This window comes from Beta vulgaris, chromosome 5 (assembly GCF_026745355.1).
Source record: "Beta vulgaris subsp. vulgaris cultivar EL10 chromosome 5, EL10.2, whole genome shotgun sequence".
Lineage (NCBI taxonomy): Eukaryota > Viridiplantae > Streptophyta > Magnoliopsida > Caryophyllales > Amaranthaceae > Beta > Beta vulgaris.
This window is the reverse complement of record NC_079206.1, coordinates 39,036,015-39,064,002: the sequence shown is the minus strand read 5'-3', so window position 1 is coordinate 39,064,002 and position 27,988 is coordinate 39,036,015. Positions and strand designations below refer to the sequence as shown.

At 33.4% G+C, this 27,988-nt stretch overlaps 1 protein-coding gene across 1 annotated transcript; it reads right to left on the bottom strand.

Moving 5' to 3' along the window:
- Positions 1 to 8: 8 nt before the first annotated feature.
- LOC104893659 (probable WRKY transcription factor 49) lies at positions 9 to 27,973 on the bottom strand. The gene is made up of 3 exons (XM_010679791.4): positions 27,241 to 27,973; positions 20,162 to 20,305; positions 9 to 686 (listed from the first exon to the last, which is right to left on the bottom strand). The coding sequence occupies exons 1-3, from the start codon at positions 27,570 to 27,572 to the stop codon at positions 230 to 232; spliced, it is 933 nt and encodes a 310-aa protein (XP_010678093.1). The 5' UTR covers positions 27,573 to 27,973; the 3' UTR covers positions 9 to 229.
- Positions 27,974 to 27,988: the final 15 nt, after the last annotated feature.

Genomic DNA, 27,988 nt, shown 5'->3' with positions numbered 1-27,988 from the left:
GTAGTTACTAGAACTTTTTGTAGTTCTTAGCTATAAAAAGAAATGATTTGATCCTATTGTACACTATTAATATTATTACAACCATATATTTTCACGATTTTGTCAGCCAATATTTCTTTTCCGTAAACTAATCTGAATGCTGAGTATATTACATCATAAAATGATACTGATACTATAATTTAGACGTGGAAGGAGAAGTAAACAGTAGAGCTAAGGACAACTTCTTAATTCACAGCAACGGAAAATAATTGGGCGGTGAGGTAAGAGAAGTGGAAGATGTGATATAAGAAGGAACAAAAGTAAAACAAGTGGAACTAATATCAAACATGCTTCCCTTTGATGGATTTCGTACTTGCATTGGGACTACATCTTCAAGTAATCCTTGAGAGCTTACTAATGCTTGATGAGTATCAGTTTTATGCCTTTGATAGGTATCTTGTGATTCTGCACTTACTTGATGCGTGACTTCTTGTTTTTGCATGTCTTCCACAAGACCTTCTAGCAATGTTTTCTTAGCCTTCTTTAAAGTTGGACTAACTTGTTGAGTATGGCTAGTAGAAAAATATGGGTACGCAAAATGGAGGTGAAGCCCCTCGTAAGTAATTATAAGAGTTTCAGGATCATCAATGGACCTTTCTACATGCTTCTTTGCCCCACATCTTGGATTTGTGCACTTATAATAGCTTCTGCAGGCCAAATAAAACCAAAAGTAGTTGGTACATGGATGAAAAAAAGTTTAAAAAAAATTCTCATTTGACTATTCCAAAATATGAGCATCTACACGATAAGAATTCCAAATAATAAATTTCATAATAGATAAACATCAATTCTAGCTAAAATTAATTTATTTCTAATTGGACTGTATTTTTCTGGTCATTTTATTTTTATGTGCTTCAGCTTTTCTATCTATGCTTTCCTATTGTTTTCTCTCGTATCATTTAAGTAAGAATATAATATACATAACATAGTTGTCAATTTTTAACTTATTTAACTGATTTCTATTGGTTAAAACAAAATTTTGCCCAAAAACATTGATATATATACAGATAAAATTTATATTTAGTTAATATGTTTTTTTTTCAATGATGATAAGCATATTGGAGATACAACTGTTGTTGAATCATCAGCAACATCATCATCATCCCCTGAGCTTACTTTGCTCAACATCATCTACATCATCCTTAAGTTAGTTAGTTAGTGGACGTGTGAATGCTAGGTTGATGTGTATTAACTACTTCCTAATTTTACGGAAGTTAGTTATATTAGTTATAGAGAGTTATTACAAGTGTTAATTGTGATAATATCAAGGTATATATACCTTGCTTATCCCATTTTTGTAATCATCTTACATTTTACAGAAAAAAGTAAATGAAAGCTTTATCCTTATTCTATTCATGTTCTCTCCATCCTCTTGTTCTTAAGTTCTGAGAATTATTGCATGGTATTAGAGCAGGAGATTCCAAATTCTCATCAATAATGATGAAATTCCTCATAATTTTCGGCTCAATTTTCCCAGGTTTTCTCTAAATCAATGAAATATAGACTGAATTTTACAAATGATAATCGTTTGATCAATTTCTTGTTGAAAATCAGTAATAAATTCTCACTAAAATTCCTTGTTGTTTGATTGTTGAAAGATCATATTTCATTTATGATTATTTTTTTATTGTTTCATTCTAATTGATTAATTGAGGTCAGTTTTGTTCAAATTTCATCTGATTCCTCACAGTCTTTGATTCATCTTGATTTCATCTTGAAACTAAACTTAATTTATGAAATTAATTGAAATTCAGATATTCTTGAACTCAGTTCTATCATCAAATTTTCTCACAATGCCAGAAAATGTAAACACATCTTCTCCTTCTACTCCTATTATATTACTCCACTTCAGGATTCTACATTTGTCTATTTCATTCATCCTTCAGAAAATCCTACAATTTCTCTTATTTCTGAAAAGTTTAGTGGAGATAACTTTGTTGATTGAAAGATAGGCATGCTTTTAGTGTTGTCTATGATAAAAAAGACAACTTTTGTTGATCGAAGCCTAAAGAAACATGATCCTACTAATTCTTTGTACTCAGCCTGGGAAATATGCAACAACATGATCATTTCCTCTATTTTGAGGTCTTTGGACAACACACTAGCTAAAAGTGTGTTGTATTGTTCATAGCCATCCAACATATAAATCTATGTTTGGGCAAGGACAATTTATTCCATGTAAAATTGATCCAGTTTACCTGCTATTGTTGTTGGATCAGTTTGTTGTAAATAAGTTTGACGTAGTGGATGCTCATGATTCACATTTCATCCAAAGTAAAGACCTGCTTCAGCTTATGTTTTGTGGCACAAATCTTCTTCCAATACCAGGAAGCTCCTGATTTAGGAACATAATCCCAACAAGATTGTTCATGAAGATAAACATAGCCAATCCACCTAATCTAAGCATTGTCTTTCCCCAAACATATCTACCCATATTGGCAGTGTTCCACAATAAGATATCTCTGAAACCCAAACCTTCTTCCTTCTTAGGGCAGCAAACATCTTTCCATGCAACTAGTTCAGGCTTTCAGAGTATAAATGACACTCTATAAGAAGGACCTACACACTCTTATAATCTATGTCAGAATTATCTTTGACAAGAAATAGACATGGGCCCAGTATTGATGAATATTCAACAATACAACATTAATAAGTTGTACTCTGGCCATATATGATAAATTTCTGGAGCTCCACACCTTTATCCTACTAATCAATTTTTCAATCAAAGTATCACATTGGGAGGTTGTAATCTTCTTTGAACAAATAGGAACACCTAGATATCTAAAGGCAAGAGAGCATCTAGGGAAGCCAGAGATATCTTTAACTCTTTGGATTTCAGTCTCTTTTATTCCACGGCAATTAAAGAAGGCTTATTGATATTAGCCTTTAAATCAGAGGCGTTAGAGAAGAGTTTAAAGGCTTCAAGCCTGATGTAAGTGTAGTTAAAATCCCCCTTGCAACACATAATCAGGTTATCCACAAAACATAAATGAGTTAGTTTGACCGATTTTCATCTAGAATGCAAGTGAAATTATGGGAGATCACCAATATTCCTCAAAATTTTGGATAAGTATTCCATAATTATGACAAATAAGAGGGGAGAGATTGGATCTCCTTGCCTTTGGCCCCTCTTAGATGACAAACGATTTTGCAAAGAACCATTAATCATTAATGAAAAAGAAAGGGTTCTAACACATGTCATTGCCAGTTGAATAAATCTCTCAAGAAACAATAGTGAGTCACCCATCTCCTCTAAGAAATCCTAATCTATGGTGCCATAAGCCTTTTGAAGCTCAATTTTCATAAGGCAGCTGGGGCTTATATTCTTCCTCCCATAGTGCTTTACAATATCGTGAATGATAAAGATATTATGCTTATATACCTCCCTTGAACAAACCCTCCTTGATTTTCATCTATAAAATTCTACCCAATTTGTTACTAACCACTTTTGTGATTCATTTATACAAAACATTACAGCAGCATTTGTAGGATATATACTCTTAGGAATCAAGGTAATAGTGGTAGACTTTACCTCCTTAAGAAGCTCGCCAATATTGAAAAAATCAAGCAATGGATTTATAACATCACCCCGCATATTCCCCCAAGCATCTTTGTAAAACTGATCTCCAAAGCCATCAGGGCCTGTAGCTTTAGTTTCATCTATACACATCAAGGCAGATTTTATTTCATTCATAGTATATCTATTGTCAGGAATAGACTTGTGAGCATTTGTAAATAAAGGCCCACTATGATCAATTTGACTCACCACCTTCCTCCTTTATTGATGAGTAGTTCCCAAAAGCCCTTGATAAAAATCAAGGAAGGCTTTATTCAAACCTGCATCTGTATCTTGCCATATTCCATTCTTATCATAAATGGCATAAATTTGCTTCTAAAATCTTCTCATCACCATTTCTTATCCAATCTAGTTTCGACATGTGTCTCAAGAAACCAGTGTAGATTTTATGCTTCTCTTTTATATACACTTATAGCTCTTAGTTCTGCATCACCTACCTCTTGCTTACCAACATTTGCATGCATCAACTCTTAAGAAACATGCATATCATGTAAGGCTTTACCATCAGCAACCTATACATCATTAAATCCCTGTTTGTTTAGCTCTTTAAGCTCCTTTTTAACACATTTAAGTCTTTGTACAACAGATAACATTTTAGTGCCTACAACATTATTCTACCAAGCTTCGGGCACTTTAGTGAGGAATTGATTTGAATGTCTCCACATAGTGAAATACCTACATGGCGTCTTTATAGAATTTGCTCTAGGGTACACAGCCAATAGAGCAGGATTATGATCAAATGTACCTTTATTTAAAAACCCCAATTCTACATTGCAATAGTTATCTTGTCATGCCTGATTCGCCATTATTCTGTCGATCTTAGAGAATACCCTAGCTTCCCCTTGTTGCTTGTTATTCCATGTGAACAAGTGCCCTGTTGTTTTCACATCAGTCATTTTGCATTCACTTGTACATTGAGTAATGCACTCAATTTCACTTCTTCTCACTAGGGCCCCAATTCTTTCCTCAACATGCATCACACATTCATGTCCCCACAAATAAGCCATGACTCACTTGTGTTAACCTGCTTTAGAAACTTCCATAGATCCATTCTTCTCGCACCAATATTTAAACCATATACATAAGTACAAAAGAAACATGGTAATCCACTCTTAGGAGAAACCTTGCAATGTATAGCCTAACTTTTACCTTGAATAATGTTCACTGTGAACATTCCATACTTCCAGACAAGCACCACTCTTCCACAATCATGATATGTAGAGTTGGAGTTAAAGCACCAGCAATCAAACACTCTTTGGTAAAGACTCCCTTGATTAAAACCCTTTACCTTTGTTTTCAAGACCCATAGAGTGATGATGTATGAATTTCATAACATCAAGCTGCTTCTTTGGGTTGTTGAGCCCTCGGACATTCCAGCCGAAGATTCTATCCATTGCTTGTGGAGGAGTTCCCTCCTCCCACAGCAATGTCCATGGGATACTGCATGTTCCCCAAAAACAATCTGCTTAACTTTAGTTTGCACTACATCCTGAATTTCTTCAACAACATTCATCAAAATGTCAAAGGCGTTTGTTGTGCTAGTGGAAGGTACACTAGTAGGTTTGAGTTTTATTTGTTTGAGAGCCTTCTGAAAGCCCTCTACATCAACAACCTTTTTCTCGTCTATTGTTGGAGCAGGTGCCACATTTGAAGTTGATACTCTACTTTTTTTTTTAACCCAAATCTTATTGTGCTTGTGAGCTCTACAGTCTACTAATTCAAGACCAAACCTCATACAGTTTCCACATTGTTGAGGTTTCCATTCATATGTAACTGAACATTCTTGTTTAACACCATTCTCGTCTAAGAATGTTAGAGAATTAGGTAGATGTTGATTAACTCGAACTCTCACCATAACTCTAGCAAACTGAACTTTATCTCTTTTTGATGTAGCATCATCACATTGAACAAGTTGTCCAATTTGAGCCACAATTTTAACAAGATATTTCTCCCCCTAGTATTTCAGCCCAATCCTAACTTGAATTCAAATAGGAATTATGCTTAGTTCCACTTTCTCAAAATTCATATCCTGTGACCAAGCCTTCATCATGACTGGCTTCTGATCAGAGAAATAGCCACCTCTTAACACCTTATCCAGCATATCCATAGCATGAAATCGAACAATAAACATGCCTTTTTTCACCATTACAACTTTATCAATGCTAAAATTCTTCCAAATTCGTCTAAAAAAACATCCATCACTTGAAGTGGTGGATTGGCACCAAGCACATAACATACTATTGACGAATTCTATAAATCAACTTCTTCTTGAATATCATTAAAATCAATTTTCACCAAAGGTTGATTTTCATTCACAATTCAAGTGCATATTTAAGTCAGAATCAAGCAAAATTACATCCATATTCAAATTCAAACCCGCGTTGGAAATCAATTCCTCATTCAAATCAGAAGCGACCTCCTCAAATTGTTGTAATATAAGAATCATACCTTCTTGAATTGAATGATCCTTATTCTTCTCCTTTGATCGATGAATCGATTCAAGCCAGTCATTGAAAGCATGGCGAATTTCCGAAAACATCTTTAGGTGTTGTAACGAAGATTTAGGAGTCAAAAGTTCCGTCATGAAAACCCAAAATCATTGCTTCGACACCCAAGATTTCATCCATAGGTCATGTTTTAAGCACTTGAGAATCCGAATTTGGACCTTGTGGCGTCGCACTCTTCGTTCCACCTCTAGATTTTATGGTCATGGCGACGGTTTACATGAGAAACCAAGAGAAAATTAGGACACAGAGGTCCCTTGAGTTCCTTCATGGGTATTGAGGCTTCCAGGCTTTCACATGGAATCATTTTAAGCCAAAGAAAATTCACCAAAGAGTTGTTGGCATACTGTGATTTGGATGTGTCTAAAACATCTAAGACTCCTCTTCATTTGACTTTGAAACTTTAAGCTGAAGAAGGGGAATTTTACGCTAGCCCAAGTCAGTACATATGTTTGGTAGGCAAGTTAAACTTTCTAACTCATATCAAGCCAGATATTTCCTTTCCAGTATAGACTCTTAACCAATTTCTTCAGGCTCTTAGAGTTCAACATGTTTCTGCTCTACAATATCTCCTAAGATACATTGTTGGTATTGTTGGCCAAGGCATCTTATTACAAGCTTCCAAGCAGCTCACTCTACAGGGTTACTCAAACTCGGATTGGGCAGGTTGTCCCAATTCTAGAAGCTTTGTAACTGGTTATATTATGTTACTAGGATCTAGTCTTATCTTATGGAAATCAATCAACTCATTTCAAGTTTCTCTTCATAAGCTCAATATAGGGCTATGGCTGTTGCTGCCTTTGAAATTACTTGGTTGGTAAGGCTGCTTGATAAGCTAGGTGTCACTGATCTCACACCTGTTAAATGAGTTGTGATTATCAATTAGCTATTCGTTTGGGTTGATGTGTATTAACAACTTTTTGATTTTATTGAAGTTAGTTATTTTAGTTTGAAAGAGTTATTACATCTGTTAATTGTAATAATAACATTGTATATATACCTTCCTTAGCTCATTTCTGTAATCATCTTACATTTTACAGAAAGAAGTAATTTAAAGTTATCTCCTTATTCTCTTTATTTTCTCCATTCTCTTATTCTTAAAAGTTCTGAGATTATTATAGAGCATAAAGCCTCAGTGAATTAGCTTGACTCCTTATGTGTAAGTTGATATACGATTACACTCTTTTACAGAAGGTTAATAACAAGTTGAAATTCTATATTGCACCGTGTAATTAAGTTTCATCCACATGCAAAATTAAGACTTCGTTTGAGTCTCCATGCTTAGAGAAAGGGGTGAAAGATTGGGTTTTCAATCCAATCATATAGGTGTTCTTGACTTTAATTTCAGTTAGTTGTGCTCAAATCTCAAAAGCATGCATAATTGTTGGACTATATTATGTGTGTTTATTGTTTTGTATCTTTGGCCCAGTTATGATATTACTTCAGGCCCATTGTACAGTTAGCCTTGTAACTATTAAGTTGTAAATTGTTATGTGGGAACACAAAATACACAACACAAAAAATTTTCTCTCTCATCCTTCATCCTTGTGCGACTGTCAGCTGCAACAGCATTGCGCGCACGAATCCACTCTTCATACCATGCCGGATTCCCATGAATCTTGAAGCAAGTGCCTACTTCATGTCCTTATTTCTTGCAATGTGAACACACAAGTTTACTCTTATCAATCCGATCAAATCGCCCTCTCCCATGCTCACCACTCACGTGGAAAGGTGCTCGCATGAGCATCCTTGCTACGAACAACCACTCGTGATTGATCCTCTTAAATCACGACTTGATACGCACGGTTCAAGTCACCCAAAGGTTGTGGTGAGAGCAATTTAGTATGCACAGGACCATACTTAGCATCTAGCCCAATCAAGAATTGGTGGAAGATCTCTTCTTCCCTATCTTTTGCCAGTTTTGCACCAAGTCCACATTCACACTACGGTAAAGGTTTCAGTCTCACCAATTCGTCATACAACCCCATGAGTTTTGTGTAATATTCATCCACTTTTATTGTGTCAGTTTGCTTGCAATTAGTAATGGACGCCTTAATCTGTTGTATACGGGGTCCATTTGCCATACAAAACCTCCTCTAAAGGTATTCCTACAAGTCTTTGGCATTATCGTGCAACGGTATGGTTGTTCATGAATTCTCGGCTCCATGCTTCTCAGCAGCCACGAGAGAATCATCGAGTTTACTGTTTCCCAATCAAGCAAACCATTCGATTCGGTTGGCTTAGCAACCGACCCATCAATAAACACGTACTTACATCGCGCGCGAAGAGAGAGCGTCATCGCTCACGCCCAAGCCACATAATTTTTGCCTGAGATTATCACATGAGTAATCATGTTGCCTAGCTGCTCATCGGAGCCTAGGTAAAATAGAGAAGTGGCACTCACCTACCACTCCCCTTTTGCTCCAAGAATTACGATTTTCTCGTCCCCCATTGTTGTGTCTCTCATTAACACTTCACGCGTGTGAGGCTAAGGTTCAGTCAAGGTTCGCAGGAAAAATTTGTTTACACAGCCACCAGTCACCAGTGCTCTGATACCATGACAAGGTTGCTGCCGGCAATTGCACAAGGATGGAGGATGAGAGAGATATGTTTTTGTGTTGTGCATTATGTGTTCCCACAGAACAATTTATAGCCTAATAGTTACAAGGCTAACTGTACAATGGGCCTCAAGAAATATCATGATTGGGCCAAAGATATAAAATAATAAACACATGCCATTCACATGGGTCTCGTGTCTACTGCTCATGTTCCCACTACTACACAACTTGCGGACATGTTTACTAAGGCCCTTGGCACATGTTCATTCCTTTATTCACTTGGCAAGTTGGGCATTGTTAATCCCCATGCTCCAACTTGAGGGGGGTGTTGGACTATATTATGTGTTTTTATTGTTTTATATATATCTTTAGCCCAGTTATGATATTACTTGAGGCCCATTATATAGTTAGCCTTGTAACTATTAGGTTGTAAATTATTATGTGGAAACACTTAATACACAACATAAAAACTTATGTCTCTCATCCTCCATCCTTGTGCGACTGTCGGCTGCAACCTTGTTAATAATGCAAGGTTTATCCATTATTTCTATCTTCTTAATTTCTTCATTTCTTTCTTTGACCTCACTTTCCACTAATTTGTTGCTCCTCACATTACTGCGGTTGCTAGTAATGTCTTTGGCCTGCATTTGCATATCTCACCGAATACTCTTGGTTTCGCCATAAAATATAAAATCTCATAACATTTCATTTATCACATGTCCTTATTTTTATTATTTTACTTGGATAGTTGCGCCCCAATTCGATAATGCATATCATGGCTAGGAGAGAAAAGCTTTGGAGCATGTTAGTTCCACTACGTTTTGAATGCTCTAATAAATTATGTACAATGATAAGCATGAAATTTGGACGTACAACATATCTGCTAGCTACCAAATCGAAGTACTCGAAAGGGAAGGTGATACTTCTCATATAAATAATGTTGGCTTTTAAGGGGAACAATGTTGTTAACATTCTTCCATAAAAGAAATGTAGCTCACGTTCTTGGATTGATGGACAATAATGATGGTTAACTCACACATCATTGAAGTAACGAATTATGTTCACATACTTGTTTTGCCAAAAAAATTTTGTGATAAACTACCATCTTTGTATCACGTTTTGCAAAAAGGTACCTTTTAAGAAAAAGTGACACCAAAACGTCTTTTATGATTTTTTTTCAAGACGTACACTACTTATATAGGAGTCTGCATGGACTTATATTTTCAGCCTTCATCAGCATGTAAAAATAATAGGAGGAACATTAGAGAGCAAGAAATCGAGGGGACCCTCTTACCCAAATCAAAAAGACAGCGAACTTTTAAAGGCTAAACAATCAACAATTGGAGGATGTAATAGAGCTCCAACAAGGGTAATCTTAGCATTTTCCAGATGCAGACAAACATGAAGTTATAAAGTGGTTCCATCAGAGCACTTGTCATTCCTCTTACATGTATTATCTATACTAATATATTTAAAGAGGTTCTTAAACAAGGAACGGTGCCATGTGACGCTCTCCTTAAGGGTGTTTTATTAATCTTTTTCCAAATAAAATCAAAAAAATTAAAAATTGCATAGTATAGAGTTTGATCCCGTGACTTCTAATTTATATACTAGAATCTTAACTACTAGAAAAAGTGTTATTTAGTGGTTTCATCTTAAAGTATATTATTAATAAAAGAAAATTGTTCCTTATCCGGAGCTTAACCCAGGTTTAATAACCAGTTAATTTATAATTGGTACATTTACTTGTACGACATAATTTTGTTTTCCCAACTAAACAATTTCAAGACTACTAAAAGATTTGTTTTTGAAATAGTACTTGTTGTGCATGTACATGTTATGTTTTATGCACATGTTATGTTTTGATGATGAAAATTAATATAATATGTTATAGCATGAAAGTATGTAACAGTTGCAACAGATGCATGAAGCAAGAAATTGATAAACGAAGACTTTGAAGAAAAAGAATCAAGAATGAAGTCCAAGTTTATAGTTTCTTAGAATAGTTACTTTGGATTAAAGTGTAATATGCTCTAACTTAGTGATATGCTATGTGCTAAATATAGAAATATAAAGTTATAGTATAATTATTATTTTCTTTGAGTTAAGAAAGTAAATAATTATATTAAAATTATATATCTATATAAAAAGGAAATAGGTTTTCGAAATCAGAAATAAAAAGAATTAAGGAAAACGAGTTTTAGAAAAAGATTTTATAAAACCGTGTTTATAAAAGATTTTGATAAAAACGAGTTTTAGAAAAAGATTTTATAAAACCGTGTTTATAAAAGATTTTGATAAAAACAAATTTTGGAAAAAGATTTTTACAAAATCGTGTTTTGGTAAAACGTAGGCTTTAGAAAAGATTTTATAAAAATATGTTTTACAAAATAAAAGAATTTTAGAAAAAAGATTTTTACAGAAATCAAGTTTCCTTAAAACGTGTTTAAAAGATTTTTATAAAATAATTTTGTTTAAAACGTGTTTTTTGAAAAACGTGTTTTTCAAAGAGATTTTATAAAAACTGGAATTTCCTAAAAACAAGTTTTATAAAATCAGATTTTATTTTGGAAAATATCTTTTGAGTTGAAAAGAAAATCTGTTATGGAAAACATATCTTTTTAAGAATAAAGATAAAGATAAAGATAAAGATTGATTTTCTAAAAGAGAATTAAATCCCTTGAATTAAGGAATTGAAAGATATCCTTTGGAAGGATATTCGTCCAACCCATGTTCTATAAAAGGGATTCATAATTCACTTTTAGATCTCACGTTTTCAGAGAGAAAAATCGAGTCTATTAAAAGCTGAAAACTATTTCCTCCGGCACTGAGCATAGCACTGAGCGAGTTAGATTTAAGTTACTATTTCACAATTGTAATTGTCCTCTATTTGCTTGACTAAGAAGCACATATTGAGGATCGTTCTTTTTTGTAACTTTAACATTATAGAGAGTGTCAACACTTAGAGTTAAGTGTTGGGAGTCATTACTAGGGTTAGTAGTGAGGGGAATCTTATTGTATCAAGAGTTTGATATTTTAGGATTCAAAGAAATAAAGAGTTTTGTTTCTTGTGGACGTAGATCTCAGAGGTGAGATTGAACCACGTTATATCCTGTGTTTACGTGTCAAATCTAATATCTTTTAGTTTATTATTCGCAAAAACTCAAATCAGCGATTTACGAGTGTTTGGCACAGTGCCAGGCACTGAGCCACAAAAGGATTTTTGTGAAAATCGATTAGATTTCACCACTCAATTCAGCCCCCCCCCCCTTCTTGAGTGTTCCCTTGGGTTCCAACAGTACTGTTATCGGTTAATAAACTTTTCAGTTTTACCATATTAAGTATCATTGAATCCCTCAAAGAATATAAAATATTATATATCATTGGCGGATTTTCTGAGTTATGAATTATCCTTTTAAGTAGGGGTGTTCATGGGTGGTTAACCGTACCGAAATAAAATTTCGGGACGGTAACCGAAAATATCAGTTCGCCATATTTGCGAACCGTAACCGTAACCGTTCAAACCGGTAACCGCATAAACGGTTAACCGGTTTTTCGGTACGATTTTCCGGTTAACCATTAACCGTTACTCAAGTTTTATCAAATCAGTTTACTTATTTTATATATTAGATTTTAATTTTTTCTCAACCTAAATAATATACCATTAATATCAAAATTATCTATAAAAGACAATCATCGTTAAAACAAGCATTCCACACACTTCCATGTTGATTGTTGAGCACACTGCCACACACTTCACAGTGCTCTAATTCTCTTAGCCTTAGCCCTTAGGTAAGTTACCAGTGAGGCAGTGACAAGAAGTTAAGTCACATACTACATGTCTACACTTTATAATTAATGTCTTTAATTAAAAAAATTAATTAATATAATTATTATAAAAAATTAAATAATAATAATAAATAAATTTATTCGGTTTTTCGGTTAACCGTTTTATAAAAAAATTATGACCGTAACCGTACCGTTTGACCGTTATTTTTACCGGTTCGGTAACCGAACCGTTCAATCCCAATTTTCCCGGTTCGGTAACCACCCATTTTAACCGGTTTTCCGGATTTTTGGTACGGGATTTCGGTTTCGGTTTTTTGTGAGCAGCCCTACTTTTAAGTGCCAACTAGAAAATATTAGTTAATTTTTTTTGTTATAACCCAAACGTATTATTGATAGTACTCTATATTTTTTTAGGGTAAGAAGAATTCCCTTGAAAGAAAGGAGGTAATCAGTGATCATTCTTTATTCCAACCTTGATCCTTTACTGTAGTCCATTTTGGACTCATATTGTTAAAGTTTAGGAGTTTTCTAATCTATCAGAGGTAAAGAAAAATGAACTAAGTCAAAAAGTTATTCCATCACATATACCACTTTTTAGTAATTACAAACTATTATCATTATTGCAAACAAACAATTTTATTGTACAAATTAGATATTTTCTAGTATAAATACATGATTATTTTTTAAAAAATAATTTCCTTATAACAATTGTTAGTACTATTAGAAGCACTATTGGGTAACAAGTTGGTGACAAACGAAACCCTAGCCTCTTTTATCCCTCTCTCCCTCTCTTTTCTTTCTCAAACCCTCCTACCCCTTGTTCATCATTTAGGGATTGCCATGGATGATTCCATCCATGGTAAGCCCTTTTTTTCCTTTTATTTTCAGTTTTTAGTTCATTTTCTTGTTTTGTTGAATAAAGTACTCTTGATATGAGATTTTTCCAAACCCTATTATGAAGATTTTAGTCTCTGTTGTGGAGATCTCATTCTCCCATATGAAAGTTGTGAGTCTGATTTTTTAAACTAATTAATTAAGATAGGTAGGGGGTTGTAGAATTTGGCTAGAAACCAACTGCAATCTATAAGTCTTAATCGGATTCGACTTATTTCTAAACTATCTAAATTCGATTAGGTCCTATAAATTAGGCAAGTAGGGCCATTTTAGGAGAATACACAAAGGTGGTTATTCACCTAAAATTTCGGGAAAGGCTAAGTAAAGTAAGAGAATGATTCTCTCATCAAAAAAACTAATATAAACCCGGTGCACACTAATTAGTGTGCACCCGATCCATATCACGTGAGTTTAGGATAGTGTATGTTAAAATGATATAGTGTAGCTATGTATAATATAGTATATCTATTTTTGATATAGTGTATCTATTTTTGATATAGTGTATGTTTATATAATGCGTTTAAGTAAATATTTTCCTATAGGATATAGTGTACCTAGTTATGATATAGTGTTCCTATAGGATATAGTGTACCTAGTTATGATATAGTGTACGTAGTTATGATATAGTGTATCTATTTTTGATATAGTGTACCTATATATCAAATAGTGTATCTATTTTTGATATAGTATATCCATTTTAGATATAGTGTATAAGTGAGTACTTCTTAACCGGTCACGTGCCTGGGCCTGGTCCACACTATTTTTAGCACTAGTGGAAAAATGAAGAAGGGCTGCGCTAAAAAAGGCGTGTAGGGCTGCGCTTTTTGACAGCAGCTCTTTCAGTAGCAGCCCTTCACTTTTTAAGTAGGGTTGCGCTAGAAAAGCGCCGCCCTTAAGCTAGAAGGGCTGCACTAGTTAGGAAAAAGCGCAGCCCTTCTAGCTTAGAAGGGCCGCGCTAGTTAGGAAAAAGCGCATCAGAAGGGTTGCGCTTTTTCCTAACTAGCGCAGCCCTTCCTACCAAAAAAAAAATTTTAAAAAAAAAAATTTATTTGACATTTTTTTACTCATAATCTCACATTTTCTGAAATTAAACAGAAGAGAATAGAAACGAAACGAAATACTAAACCCAAAACAATAAAAAGAATGAAACGAAAATGAAAAAAAGGAACAAAAACTAATATACAAAGAGAAGTATACAAGAACATTAATCAAAACAAAGATGAAAATACAAGAAATTATATACAAAGAGAAGTATACAAGAACATTAATCAAAATAAACAAAGAGAAGCATACAAGAACATTAATCAAAACAAAGAGAAGTATACAAGAACATTAATCAAAACAAAGAGAAGTATACAAGAACATTATAGATCTGAAAACAAGGCCTACCTCCAAACATTAACCTAATAATGTTGAAATACATAAAACAAAACCCTAATACATAATTTAAGGGAAAAAAAAATTCGGAAAAACTTAAAATGGCTATTTGGAGGCTTAAACGAACTCGGATGGCTTAAAAAGCCTAAACATCACAGCATAGCGGTGAGTTTAACTCGTTGGCTCGTTCCACTTCCGAAAAGGTATCACAATAGGCAATCGGACTCCGTCGACATGTTTAGTGTAAATCATTTCAAGGTTTTGTCGCAAATGTTTATGGGAGTTTTTGAGAGAGAAGAGAGGATGAGAGAGAAGGAGGAAAGGAATAATGAGGGACGTGAGAGAGGAGAGAGAATGAGGGATAATATATTTGACGAATCCCCGCTCAATATTTCAAAGCCCGCGATTTCGAAATTTAAAATTTTTTCAAGAAGGGCTGCGCCATTTTAAAAAAGCGCAGCCCTTCTGTAGGTAAGAAGGGCTGCGCTTTTTTAAAAAGCGCAGCCCTACTAAGTGAAGGGCTGCGCTTTTTAAAAAAAGTGCAGCCCTTCACTAGTAGGGTTGCACTTTTACGAAAAGCGCAGCCCTTCCTGCGCAGCCCTTTCTGTTTTTTCCCCTAGTGTAGTGTGAATCGGGTCCATGCAAGACGGATTGTTCTCTCATACTATCTATCTTTAATATATGATTATATATTAATATTAGGTGATCATTTTAGGGATATCTAACTATTTTATTTCGCAAGACCAAAAAAAAAACATTGACCCTCTCCGAAACCCCTCTTGGTTTTATATTATTGAGAAAGAGAGATAAAGTAGTTCTTCCTCCATTGCTCTATAGTTTTTACTAGAGGTGATCATTTTGGCCCGGCCCGGCCCGGCCCGTTTTTGGGCCGGGTTTTGGGCAGAATTTTTCGGCCCGCGGACCGGGCCCGGCCCGGCCCGGTCATTTTTTTTTTGTTTTTGGGCGGGCTTTGGGAAAGCTAAAAACAACTTTTTAGTCTATTTTTTGGCCCGGCCCGTTTTGGCCCGCAAAAGCCCGCTAAGCCCGGCCCGAAATAGCGGGCTTTGGACACAAAAATTCGGCCCGAATTTAGGCCCGGCCCAGCCAATGGGCAAATTTTTTTGGCCGCGGCCCGGCCCGGCCCATGATCACCTCTAGTTTTTACTCTTTGCTTAGTGCACCAACTAGAGAGACCACACTTAAGCCTTTTAATCTCATACTTGGAGGAGAAACTGCATCTTTCTAAGGAATTCACGCTACAAGGGTACGATGTTTGATTATACTTCATTCGTTCAGCTGAAATAAGTAAAACACTTCTCTCTTTTATGATTAATTTTAAAAGACGCAAGACGCTAGCATCCCGTAGGCAAGACACACCTTTCGTGGAAAAATACTAAGAAATCCTATATAGAAGCATTTAAATACTTAGAACAACATAAATATCATATTAAAAGTGCAATTGAAAAATATTTCAAAAATATATTCGATCATCTAGGAGAGGTGCACCTGATAAACCTTAAAAATAAATTATAAAATGAATTTTACACTCAAAACAAATATTTTTAACAAAATATTAGCTGCTTGCATTGAAAAATATACAGTTGCAGTATAGCTATTATTAGAAAAATTAACTGCATCAAAAGATAAGAAGAAGAGATGAGTTGTAACAAAAGATAGGAAGAAAAAGAAGAGGCGAGTATAACAGAAGAAGAAAAGGAGAAATGTGAAAGAAGAAAATAACAAAAGATTAAAGAAAAGAGAAAAGAAAAAATAAAAAATAAAAAATAAAGAAAAAGCATGTGATTAAGAACTTCAGCACTTCACAATTTCTCCCTCTTGGTAGTGAGGTACAACTCACCATAAAAGTCTTACCAATAAGAAAAAACAAACACAGAAAAGACGAAGAAGAGAAGTAAACAGAGACTTACCAGCGAGCACCGGTGAATAAGACCGACCAAGACTATTGTGTTCCCTCCCGGGTAAGAAAAATTTTCATTTATTAATATTATATTTTGATATGATAACACTAAATACAACTTGGTCTAGTGGTTAAAACTTTAGTACATGAACTTGAGGTCATGGGATCAAAACCTATACTATGCAATTTCTAATTTTTTTTATTGTACATGGATTACATGAACTAAAACTCCCTAGGGAGAGCGCCACGTGGCACCGTTCCTTGTTTGCGCACGCCTTTTAATATATTAGTATAGATATAGATATAAATATAACATATTTAAGTATAAAAGTATAAAACAATCAATTAATTAAGCAAAATAATCATTAAAAATGAAAAACAAAATTTAAAACAATAAACAATTATAACTTATTGTACAACAGTGAATCAGAGAGAGAAAGTAGCATCTTCCACGCAAAGCCGAAAACAATGCAAAAGCAGAGGAGAGAGAAAGAACAAAAATCCCATGAAATTACTTGAGATTTCCACCATTTACAACAAATTGAGGTTCAAACTTTAAACTTTTGAAGAATTTTGGTTATGGAAGTCGTCTTGCAATTAGTTGTGTTTGCCCCAAATTAATCGAAGAAAAAAAAACACAAATTTTGGGTGAGATTGAAGAGAAAGAAAATTGGAAGTGGATGTTCTTTCATGAATTCATCTAATACCTCTATTATACTCTACTGGAGCAACAAATCTCCATCAATACCACCATGGTTTGACACTTTCACTCGCTTTCTCTTACCTTGCTGCGACTTCTAGCTTTCCCTCCTGGTTTTTTTTTATCAAAGCTTTTCTTAAAAATGGGGATACACTTGTACCCCCATGTCCCATTCTCGGTCCGCCTCTGGTCAAGCAGTGTGGGATTTTCCCTTTGTCGAGTTCAAGGGTTAGTATGCTATTGTGTTGTGTGAGTGTTAAGTTCAAAAACAGTGAAAAAAAAGAGGTCTCGTAACAGACGCGCGCCAAACTAGAAAAGGCAGCCAACTTTTGCGCCTCGCGCCTCTTCAAAGGCCTGCGTCTTGGCTCGCCTATTATTCTCCGCCTCGCATGAGGTGGAGGATGCGTTTTTCTAATCGCTTTTGCTTTTGTGGCTTCAAACCTAAGCTTTTATGTGAGAGTTTTTTGATATAAATGTTTCACTTATTTCATAATGAAGGAAGTATTAGATTAGAATTGTTTTATACATGAGATGGTCGTTGTTAGATGTTTGAAAATCGCTTTCAATAATTTCGCTTTTACTATCTAAGACTCTAAAGAGTGCAATCTCTGAAGATAAGAAAGGACTACACAATCCCAAAAAAAAGATTTTCAAAAGATAAGATTGTAATCCACTTTTCAGAAGATAAGATTCTCAATAGATAAGATTGTAATCCACTTTTCAGAAGATAAGATTCTCAATAGATAAAAAATATTAAAACAATACAAACTAGGATAGTAAATACTAGAATTACGAAAGAATTAAGGATACTAAATAAAACAAGCTTATAACTAAACTACTTCATAAACTCTTCTCTCAGCTTCTCATAGTATTCGAACTCAACCGCATCAAGAGATGGTTTGGTCATCAACAATTGATACATCTTGAACCTCATTTTCTTTTCATCTCGCTGCTTTTGGTAATCCATCATTTCTCTATATTTTTCCTTATTGTAATTCGTTCACCTTGCATTTCACTTAAGGTGTTGTTGAAATCATCTAAACTTGTAGCTACTCCTTTCATCTTTCTTTGTGCCTTAGCCTTCTTCTGACCATCCGGGCGAACTGATACAACTTCATCACTTGACCTTTTTGAACTTGATTGACTCACAACAGTTGAATCATATCCGGGTTGCCATCTTGAAAGGTGTCTCATTCCCATCCAACAATGGTACAATTTGAAAGCTTTATTATTTTGTTTTTGTTTGTATAGTTCATGAGCTTTAGCCTCTACATCCGTAATAGCCATTCCACTTGATTTCATTCGCTCGGCTTCACCGAGTTGCGATACCCACAAAGTCACGAGTCGGTTGATGGTTCTCCAGTGCGCTTTAATTGACTTCATGGTCCTTGGGTGGATGAGTGATGGTTTTTTTACCACTTCAGCATCGTAGATGCGCTTGATTTCTATCCAAAGCTTTGCCTTTGACTGATCTGTTCCCACTAATGGATCACCACCACAATTAAGGTATCCGGAGACCAATGCTATATCCTCATCATGTCCCCACCTTTCTTTTAGTATCTTATTTTTCCTTTTCCACCTTGGTCCGCTTCATCTTCATCATCATCATCATAAGCATCATCATCGTCTCCGAGTTGTTGAGTTTGGTAATAATCTCCAATCGGTATTCGGTTATTGCTCCCGTCTCCCCCTGGAGTTGAAGGATTTTGATCCATATATTGAGACATTGGAGATGAGAGATTCACCGGAGTATGGGGCGGGGTTTCGAAATTAGAAGGTTGTTGATTTTGGAGTACAAATGCTTGGAATAAGGCTTGGATTTGAGGGTTATTGAGCATATTTGGATCAAAAGCAATATTAGTATTTTGACGATTTGGGTTTTGTTCGAAATTTTGATGGAAATTTGGATTTTGTGGGGAATTTGAATTTTGTTGGAAATTTGGATTACTTTGGAAATTAGAATTTTGTGGGGAGTTAGAATTTTGTGGGAAATTTGGATTTTGTGGGTGGTTGAGATTAAATTGATAATTTGGGGTTCTTTGAGGCCTATTTCCATAATTAGAATTATTAGGATTCATAATTATGGATAATTTGTTTGGAAGTATTTAAAGAGTAGAGGAATAAAATATATAATTAAGATGAGAAAAATTAGAGAAATTAAAGATTGGAAAAGGTAGAGAAATTTGAATGTATCTAAAATATGGCAAAATTGGTCTCTATTTATAGACAATTAAAAAATATGAACGTTGGTATAATTTTTTTTTTTTTTAATTAGCAGATTTTTTTTAAAATGGCAAAATTGTGCAACGGCTATTTTAAAAATAACCGTTGCTTTTAAAGGAGAAGGTGACATTTGTCACCTTCTGATTGGGCGCGCGTCATCCTATGGCCAGCCAGCTCACCCTTTCTTTTTTTCTCCCTCTGCCGCGCGTCAGTCTTCATGGGCCAGCTGCTCTTTTTTTTCTCTCTCTCCCGCCAGGTGTAACCTCCTCATTAGTTATTCATTTGGGCACCTCCCCTAATCTTTGAGCATCCTCATTAAATGGGGAACCAACCCCACTCATGGAGAGCCCCATTTGAGGAGAGAGAGTCTATATGGGGAGGGTAAATTCCCCATTGGAGGTGCTCTAAGTTTCTACAGTGCGAACATCACATTAGAGAATCAGTTTTTTATTGAGCACCAAGAACTATTTTATTTTTAAACACCATCTTAGAAAATTGTTTCTAAAACTTTGGATCAGAGCAGGAGAAAGTAAAAGTAAACAAGTTAAACTTTGGGAACGTGGCAGTAGAAAGCAAACATACCTCGGATTTGGGCTATTCTTGATAATTTTCTGTCCATACTTTCTCCATTTGTAACCATCATCAGCCATTCCATTGCTACTACTTTTGATCTTTATGGTATACTTATTATCAGTTTTGCTGAATTCTTTATCAAACACTGATATCCTGACAATAATTTTAAAATTATGTCAACTCATAAAAACAAAACGAAAAAAGTTCCATGCTATAGAAAGCGTACACCTCTTTTTCTGTAAGAAGTTTCAAAATAATTACAATATTACTTAGGATAATTTGTTAGACATACCTATTATATATGACTATATTTACAACTTTTGCCATGAATAACCTGTTATAACTTTTACCATAACTTTAGATGTAATTTTTATTTGCTAGACACAACATATGTCTATTTTCATGCGTTAACCCACTGGCTTATCCACCAACTTTCGAGTTTTTATACACGACTTTTTTTATATGTGTGACTTTTTTTTTCCTTTTTAGCCCCTTTCCCTCCATTTTCTCCTCAAACTAGTGTAAAGTTCCGAGCTTGGTGTGGGGCAGATGTGGGATTCAAGTGGGTCAACAGCAAAAACTAGTGGATCAATGCTTTGGGTAAGGTTACTTCTCGCAATAAGAAAAAGTAATTTTAAAGTGTATGTTTGAAGAAAAAAATATAAAATCGTTGTTTCCTGCAAAAAATGGTATGTAATAGATCTGTTTTGACTAATTTTCTATTACTCATTTAGTCAATACAATATTTTCTTTTATTTTTTCATCATATAAGCTCCTTAATATTGTGTTTTCTCCTTAATTAAGAATAGTCCACTCTAACCTGTTTTTGCTTTTTCTTTTTTCTATAGGACTAGTTTTTTATGCATGCAATACGTGCGATGATATTTTTGGGCATAACTATTACTCAATATCGAAACAAATTAAATCATGTAAAGATTGATATGAATTGAGTTTCATGTCTAATCATGTACAGAGGAGCCCAGATAAATATAATTTGTTATCATGATTTTATGTAATATTGTTGTTTCACGTATATCTAACCGAGTATGATTAATGTAGTTCTTTGTTAATTGTCAAACAAAACGTGTAGCCAAAAGTCACAAAGACACCTGTATGCAAGTAACAAACTACATAATTTTACCCATCAACCCATATGACTATCAATTCCACCTACAATATAACCATCCATCCCATATACCATATGACTGATGTATCTCATTTTTTTATCATCTAGTCCTCAACATTTTAATCTTCCCACTTACAACCTTATATATTCTCTTCCCTCAAAAAATTAGAACGACACATCTCCTTATCCCACTATCATTCATATATCACTAAAAAAGATTGAGATTTCATATTCATATTCACAGCAAACACTACATTCATAAGCCAATCTGGTGTCAAAATTCACCCCATCAACGCTCCATTAATTTTTAAGGTAATATTCATCTCTGTTTTTGTGGGTCCTTTTAGGTTTTCATTTTGATTGAGTAGTTATGTTCAAAACGTTCGTGAGAATGGGGTTAAAATTGTAGTTTATTTGGTTGACGAATTAAATGGGAAAACTCAAATTTGAAGGTACTTTCCACATTCTATGTTCTTGATTTTGTCCCAAAAATGGTATGGTCAACTAAATTTTTCAAAGATCCGATTACATTTATTTGAACTTTAATTTGTGAAGATGATTTTTTTAAGAAATTTGTCGCCAAAGTTCTTGCTCATCCACTTTTCTTTTTTCTTTCCCTTTGTTTTTTTCAAGACTTCTTCTACTCTTTTTTGTGGGTTTTTAGTTATTCATACTTCTTCTACTCCTTTTTTTGGGTTTTTATTTGTTCATACTTCTTCTAGTCCTTTTTCTGGATTTTGAATTATTCTTAAAAAAATTCAATAAAATCAATTGTTTTAATCGATTTTTAATTTCACTGCTTATTTGTTTTTGTGTCATTGTTATTGTATTCGAAACTGATTTATATTTTATAATGTTTTTTTGTTGTTACAAACATGTACGGATTTTTTAAATAATTATTTCAAATTTTAGACCATACAATACAGAGTTAAATTATTCATGTATAAGAGTTGTTAGTTTTTTTGTCAACTAATTTGAAATAACTTGCAAGATTAAAAAGAATTACGTATCTTTTTTAGAAGTTCGCAAATCGTTAATGGAAAAATTTGAACTCCCATTCGAAATCATATATTTTTCTTATTAGTTTGTAATTTGTATTGACGTTGTAGTGTATTTGTAATTTTTTTGGAGTACATAATTGTGAATGGTTCTTGGGAACGGAGTACGCCCTCTCTCACTTGAAATATTGACATTATTCATGCTTAGAAAAAAATCTTCTCAAATGTTCTCAATTTATAAGAAAAACATAGTCATGTGGGGTCTTGTTTGATTTGTCTCAATTAGTACTTTATTAATATTCAATCGTTATAATTTTTACTAATATGTAGTGGAAGATATTTAAGTTTAAAAAAGTGCATTGGAAGACGCATACAGGAAAGTGAGAATGATTAAAAAACAGAGGGAGTATGTAATTACTAAGAGCACCCTTAGTGGTGATTGAAAACAAAGATAAAGTGGATGATCTTGAAAAAAATACTCTTAATGGTGATTGAGAATAAGATCATGGGATGAGTGGGGATGATTGGGGAAAAAAATGCATGGAGTGAGTGAAATGATGAATAAGATTGTAGGATGAGAGATGTCAAATGTCACATTTTGACTGAATTTTGAAATATAGTAATTTTTATAAAATTTCCAACGGTTTTACTCCCTCCATTTCCTAAAGATCTTCCTCTTTCCGTTTAAGTGCGTTTCCAAAAGATCTTTCCTCTTTTATTTTATTCCTTATTTGGAGTTTTTTTCATCTTTTACCCTCTCATGTCCCTATCATATGGTCCACCATTACATTATTAATTCAATTTTATATTACTGTCTTCTCTCCTACTTTAACCCCTTTTTATTTGTTTATTTATCTTAACCCTTTTCTCTCTCCTACTTTACCTACCTCGCACCCCACACAAATTAATTTTCATTGGTATTTGTAGTAACAGTAACAAGGAAGATCTTTAGGAAACGAAGGTAGTATTTTAGAAAATTCAAAGTGAAAAAAAAAATACGAATAGCTCAATTTTAACGAGCACTATAAATAGAGACCCATTTTGCTATATTTTGGATAAAAAAAATTTCCAGCTATTTACTGATTTTCTCTAATTTTGCTTATTTTAAATGAAATATCTTTCATTTTTACATTTCAAAAAAATAAAAAGTAAAGACTAAGAGAGAGAGAAAAAATAGTTGGATGGGTCAAAAAGTAAGAGTGAAAGAAGAAAAATTAATTGGGATGATTTTTTTTGTTGTTCATGGTTGAGAGGATATGTAAAAATATATTGTGAGATGTTATTTTTTGAAGAGAGAAAGTTAGAAAGAGAGTGGGATGATCTTTGGTTTAAGATCATGAATAATGGTGCTCTAATGGGATCTAGTTTGTCATAAAATTTTCGTATTTTTGTAAAGTTTCCTCAATTGAGTGATTTGTAACGTGAGTTATGCAATTCTGTTGATTTTTGTTAAGTAGTCATTGATTGTTATAATTGCATTTCCGACGGTTTTTTTCAAGTCTCGTTTTAGTAGAAATTGATTTTGTAATTTAGAAAGGAACGAAGGGTAAAACAATCTTTTCAAATGGGGACACTATTGTTGTCTCCTTCCCTTATAGTATAACTAGTAACATATGCACGCGATGCGTGCGATATTATATTAATATTAATAATAACATCAAAAAGTGCTAAAAAAACTAACTTAAGAGTGTTATATTTATGGTGAATATTTGATGAGCGTTATGATTTTTTATTTGCATTGCTAGTGTAAAGAGTAATGTTTGACAGAAAGGACTAAGTCAGGGTAGTATATGTTATCATCTATTTGGAAGAATATTCAACAACTCTCCTTTGAAACAATGATCTAAATTATGTGAGAATAGGTCCCTATATGAGAACACTTTTTTATGTGAGAATGAATCTCATCCGTAGGTTTAGGCTTAATCAAGTGGCTCACAAGTTTTTAAACAATATAAACTAATCTAATTTTCTCTCTCCTCCAAAACAGTCGGCTCAAGCAATTTTTTTCTCTCTCTCATGTGTTCACTCTCTCTCACTCATGTTCATCTCTCTCCTCCAAGAAACCTGATTCAAGAATTAACGAAGAAGATCCAACTTTCGTATCTGAAAGAAAACAAAATACTAATTAACCTAATAATAATTAACCTAAAATTGAAGAAGATTACCATGAGGAAAACGACATTGAGCAACTAAGCCTGCTGCAAAACTATGAGAAAATATCATAGTAACGATGGTGTTACATCATAATAACCTATCGATCACATGTTTAAACAAATTACGGCATGTTCTCTTCGGCATAAAACAACTGAACTGAACTAAACTGAACTTATTAGAGCTGAACTGAACTGAACTGAACTTATTGGAGCTGAACTGAACTTATTGGAGCTGAACTGAACTGAACTGAATTGAACTGAATTGAATTGAACTGAATTGAATTAAATTAAATTGAATTAAACTGAATGTAATAAATATATAAATAATATTTTAAACAATAATAATATGAATATTAAATAATTATTATAATGATAAGTAATAATAATGAATAATAATAATAGTATTTTGGATATTTTTAAATGATAGTTATAAATAAATAATATTAATAATCATAAATTAATAATAATAATAATAATTAATGATAATAATGATAATTAATAATAATTATTTTATATTATTTGTATTAATATATTAATACTTGATGATGATATATAATAACAATAATATTTAAGAAGTAAATTAATATTACTATTTTAATAATTAGATTTAATAATATAAAAATATTTAGTAATAAAAATAATGATTGGGTTGGACAGTGAAAATTAAATCATAAACCGTCTTGACACGATTTGATTGGTTTATGGGCTAAAAAAAGTGGGTTTATTTGTGCTTTGACCTAAACCATGTTCTTCCTAATAATAATAGTAATAATAATGAGTAAAGCTAGAATAAACAAAATAATATATAGAAACAACAGTAATAATAATAATACTTAATAGTAATGATATATATTTAAATAATAATAATAATAATAATAATAATAATAATAATAATAATAATAATAATGATGATAATAATAAAAATGATAATAATAATAATAATAATAATAATAATAATAATAAGAGTAATTAGTAAAATAAATTATACCAACATAATAATAGTATTTAAAAAAATAGTTATTAAAGAATGGAGCTGAACTGAACTGATTGGAGCTGAACTGAACCGAACTTATTGGAGCTGAACTGAACTGAACTGAACTGAACTTATTGGAGCTGAACTGAACTGAACTGAAAATAAGCTGGGGAGAACAGGCCCTTAGCCAAGAAAAAAATGTTTCCTATTTCTATATCATGGTGACCCTCCGCTATATCATAGTGACCCTCTGATGCATCATAGTAACCAACACAACCCTCTGCTATATATCATATATAGTGACCCTTTGCTGTATCATAGTAACCAACACAACCCTCTGCTATATATCATAGTGACCCTTTGTTGTATCATAGTAACCAACACAATCCTGGCCTCTGCTATATATCATAATGACCCTCTATTGTATCATAGTAACCAACAAAATTCTTGAAAAAAAAATAGTGCGGAATCCGCAAATAATCGAACTAAAACTCCATGAACGACGATACAGAGAAGAGAGAAAGAGAAGATAGAGAGAGAAAAAAAGTAGCGTGAAAGGGGTGGGGAAGAAGGGGGTAAGGGTTAAACTAAATTACAAAAATACCATTACTCATAAGTGTATTTAAGATGGTTAGATTAGATTAGATCCAAAGGTCTAGATTTGTTCTCACATAAAAAAGTGTTCTCACATAGAGGAGGTGTTCTCACAAGAGCCCTCCTCTCTCTCTCTCTCTATATATATATATATATATATATATATATATATATATAATAATTATATTAAATATTATAATTATATTATAATATATAATAATATATATATACTATATTCGTATTTTATGTGTAATAGTTAAATTTAATTTTACTGGATAATAGAGGTTTCTACTTTTTAGGCATATTATGGTGAGTAGTGCTTCAATAAATAAATATGATAAATTGATATTATCTGATGATGTATCTTTATATCTTTAATTATTTATTATTTCAACTAATTGTGCTCCCCTAAAATTTTAGAAAATGAATATTCTCTTGTTACGTTTTTTTAATTCTTTTATGGTTTGTTAATGCATGTTATTTGAATTATTATTGCAATTGAGAGTTTAGATAGTAAGAATCTTGTGAATATTTGTTTTTATAATTGTTTGAAAATTAATTTAATCATCAATTTATATTTTCAATTGTGAGTTTTCTCTTTTTACACATTTTTATGTATTTCTTTTTGGTAATGTAAAACTTTCTTTACTATCCATATTTGTAAATAAGAAAAATATTTTCTTTAATATTTTTTGTGAGATTAAAGGTATATAAGTATTTTCGAGAGGGGACATCATAGCTCTCCTCTTGATTTAGATAATAGAAATAGTTCACTCTCACCTCATATATTTAGAACCAATAGCTCAGTTTTTGGTATATTACAAATCATTCCATAATCTTTTTATTTTTTAGTTACTATGACAATCAATATATCCAAATATTTATTATTAAATAATTGAAAATTTTAACTTTTAATCATATGATCGAATTAGAGTATATGACATTGTGAATAATGTAAACGTGAAAACGGAGTATCTATTTTTAAAAAAGGGAGTATGTATTGCGACAGACTATGAGACTAAATTGCACGGACACGTTAAGGAAACATTTTCATGGGCTAAAAATATAAACCCACGTTCCCCTTTTGTTTATGTCTCATATCTGTTTCTCGTTTTCATTTTTGTGCAACATACGAAGCATTTAGTTTGTTCGGTCAACCATGTAGAAGTAGCAAGCAATATACTAACCATATTAAAAACAAAAACCACATACGGCAGAGAGGAGTGGGTAAACCAAAAGCAAACCTGGAACTTTGTTGCCGTAGCGAACTATCCGTGGTAACAGACAGAGCTTTCTCGATATCTAAAACCGTCGGCCCTGAATAAACAGCGGATATTTGTTGGTACACCGTAATCTGCTCATTGCTTTGATCAGATGATGACGGCGACGACACGGAGCTGACGAATCGTTGGTCATTTGACGGTGGATTAACTTCAGTGGCGTTGGATGCCGGCTGTGGAGCAGGCAACCAGCTGATAGTCGAAGGTAACGGGTCAGCGTGTTTTAGAACATCTTTTAGTAGGTCGATATCTTCCCACTTATTAGGGGACCGTGTTGAGCATTCCTGCTTATACATGGTGTGGTATTATCTTAGAAGAAGTTGAGTGAATTTTTAGCTAATAAGTCTTCACATTGACATATGAACTTGTTTATGTGATATATGGAGAGGAATAGAAGTTGGATAGACAATTAATATGGGTATTAATAGAGGGGAGAAAATGAAGGCAAATTGTCGAATAAAACGACGAGATCGTCTTACAGTTTATCTTAAAGAAGTCGCTTTTAAATTTTAATTAAGTTATTTTTAAATGATCTCTTTAGCTCACATAATAGAAAAGAGGGTTTTTCTTCTCACCCAACGTGGAGATGAAAAGTCGAGATTCAAATGTGAAATTCGTGGAGCATATATATATATATGCCATGCAAATCTGCAAGTGTTGCTGGTACTAAAAACTTGCTTTTGCTCACCTCACCTAATAATTAAGACCTTTT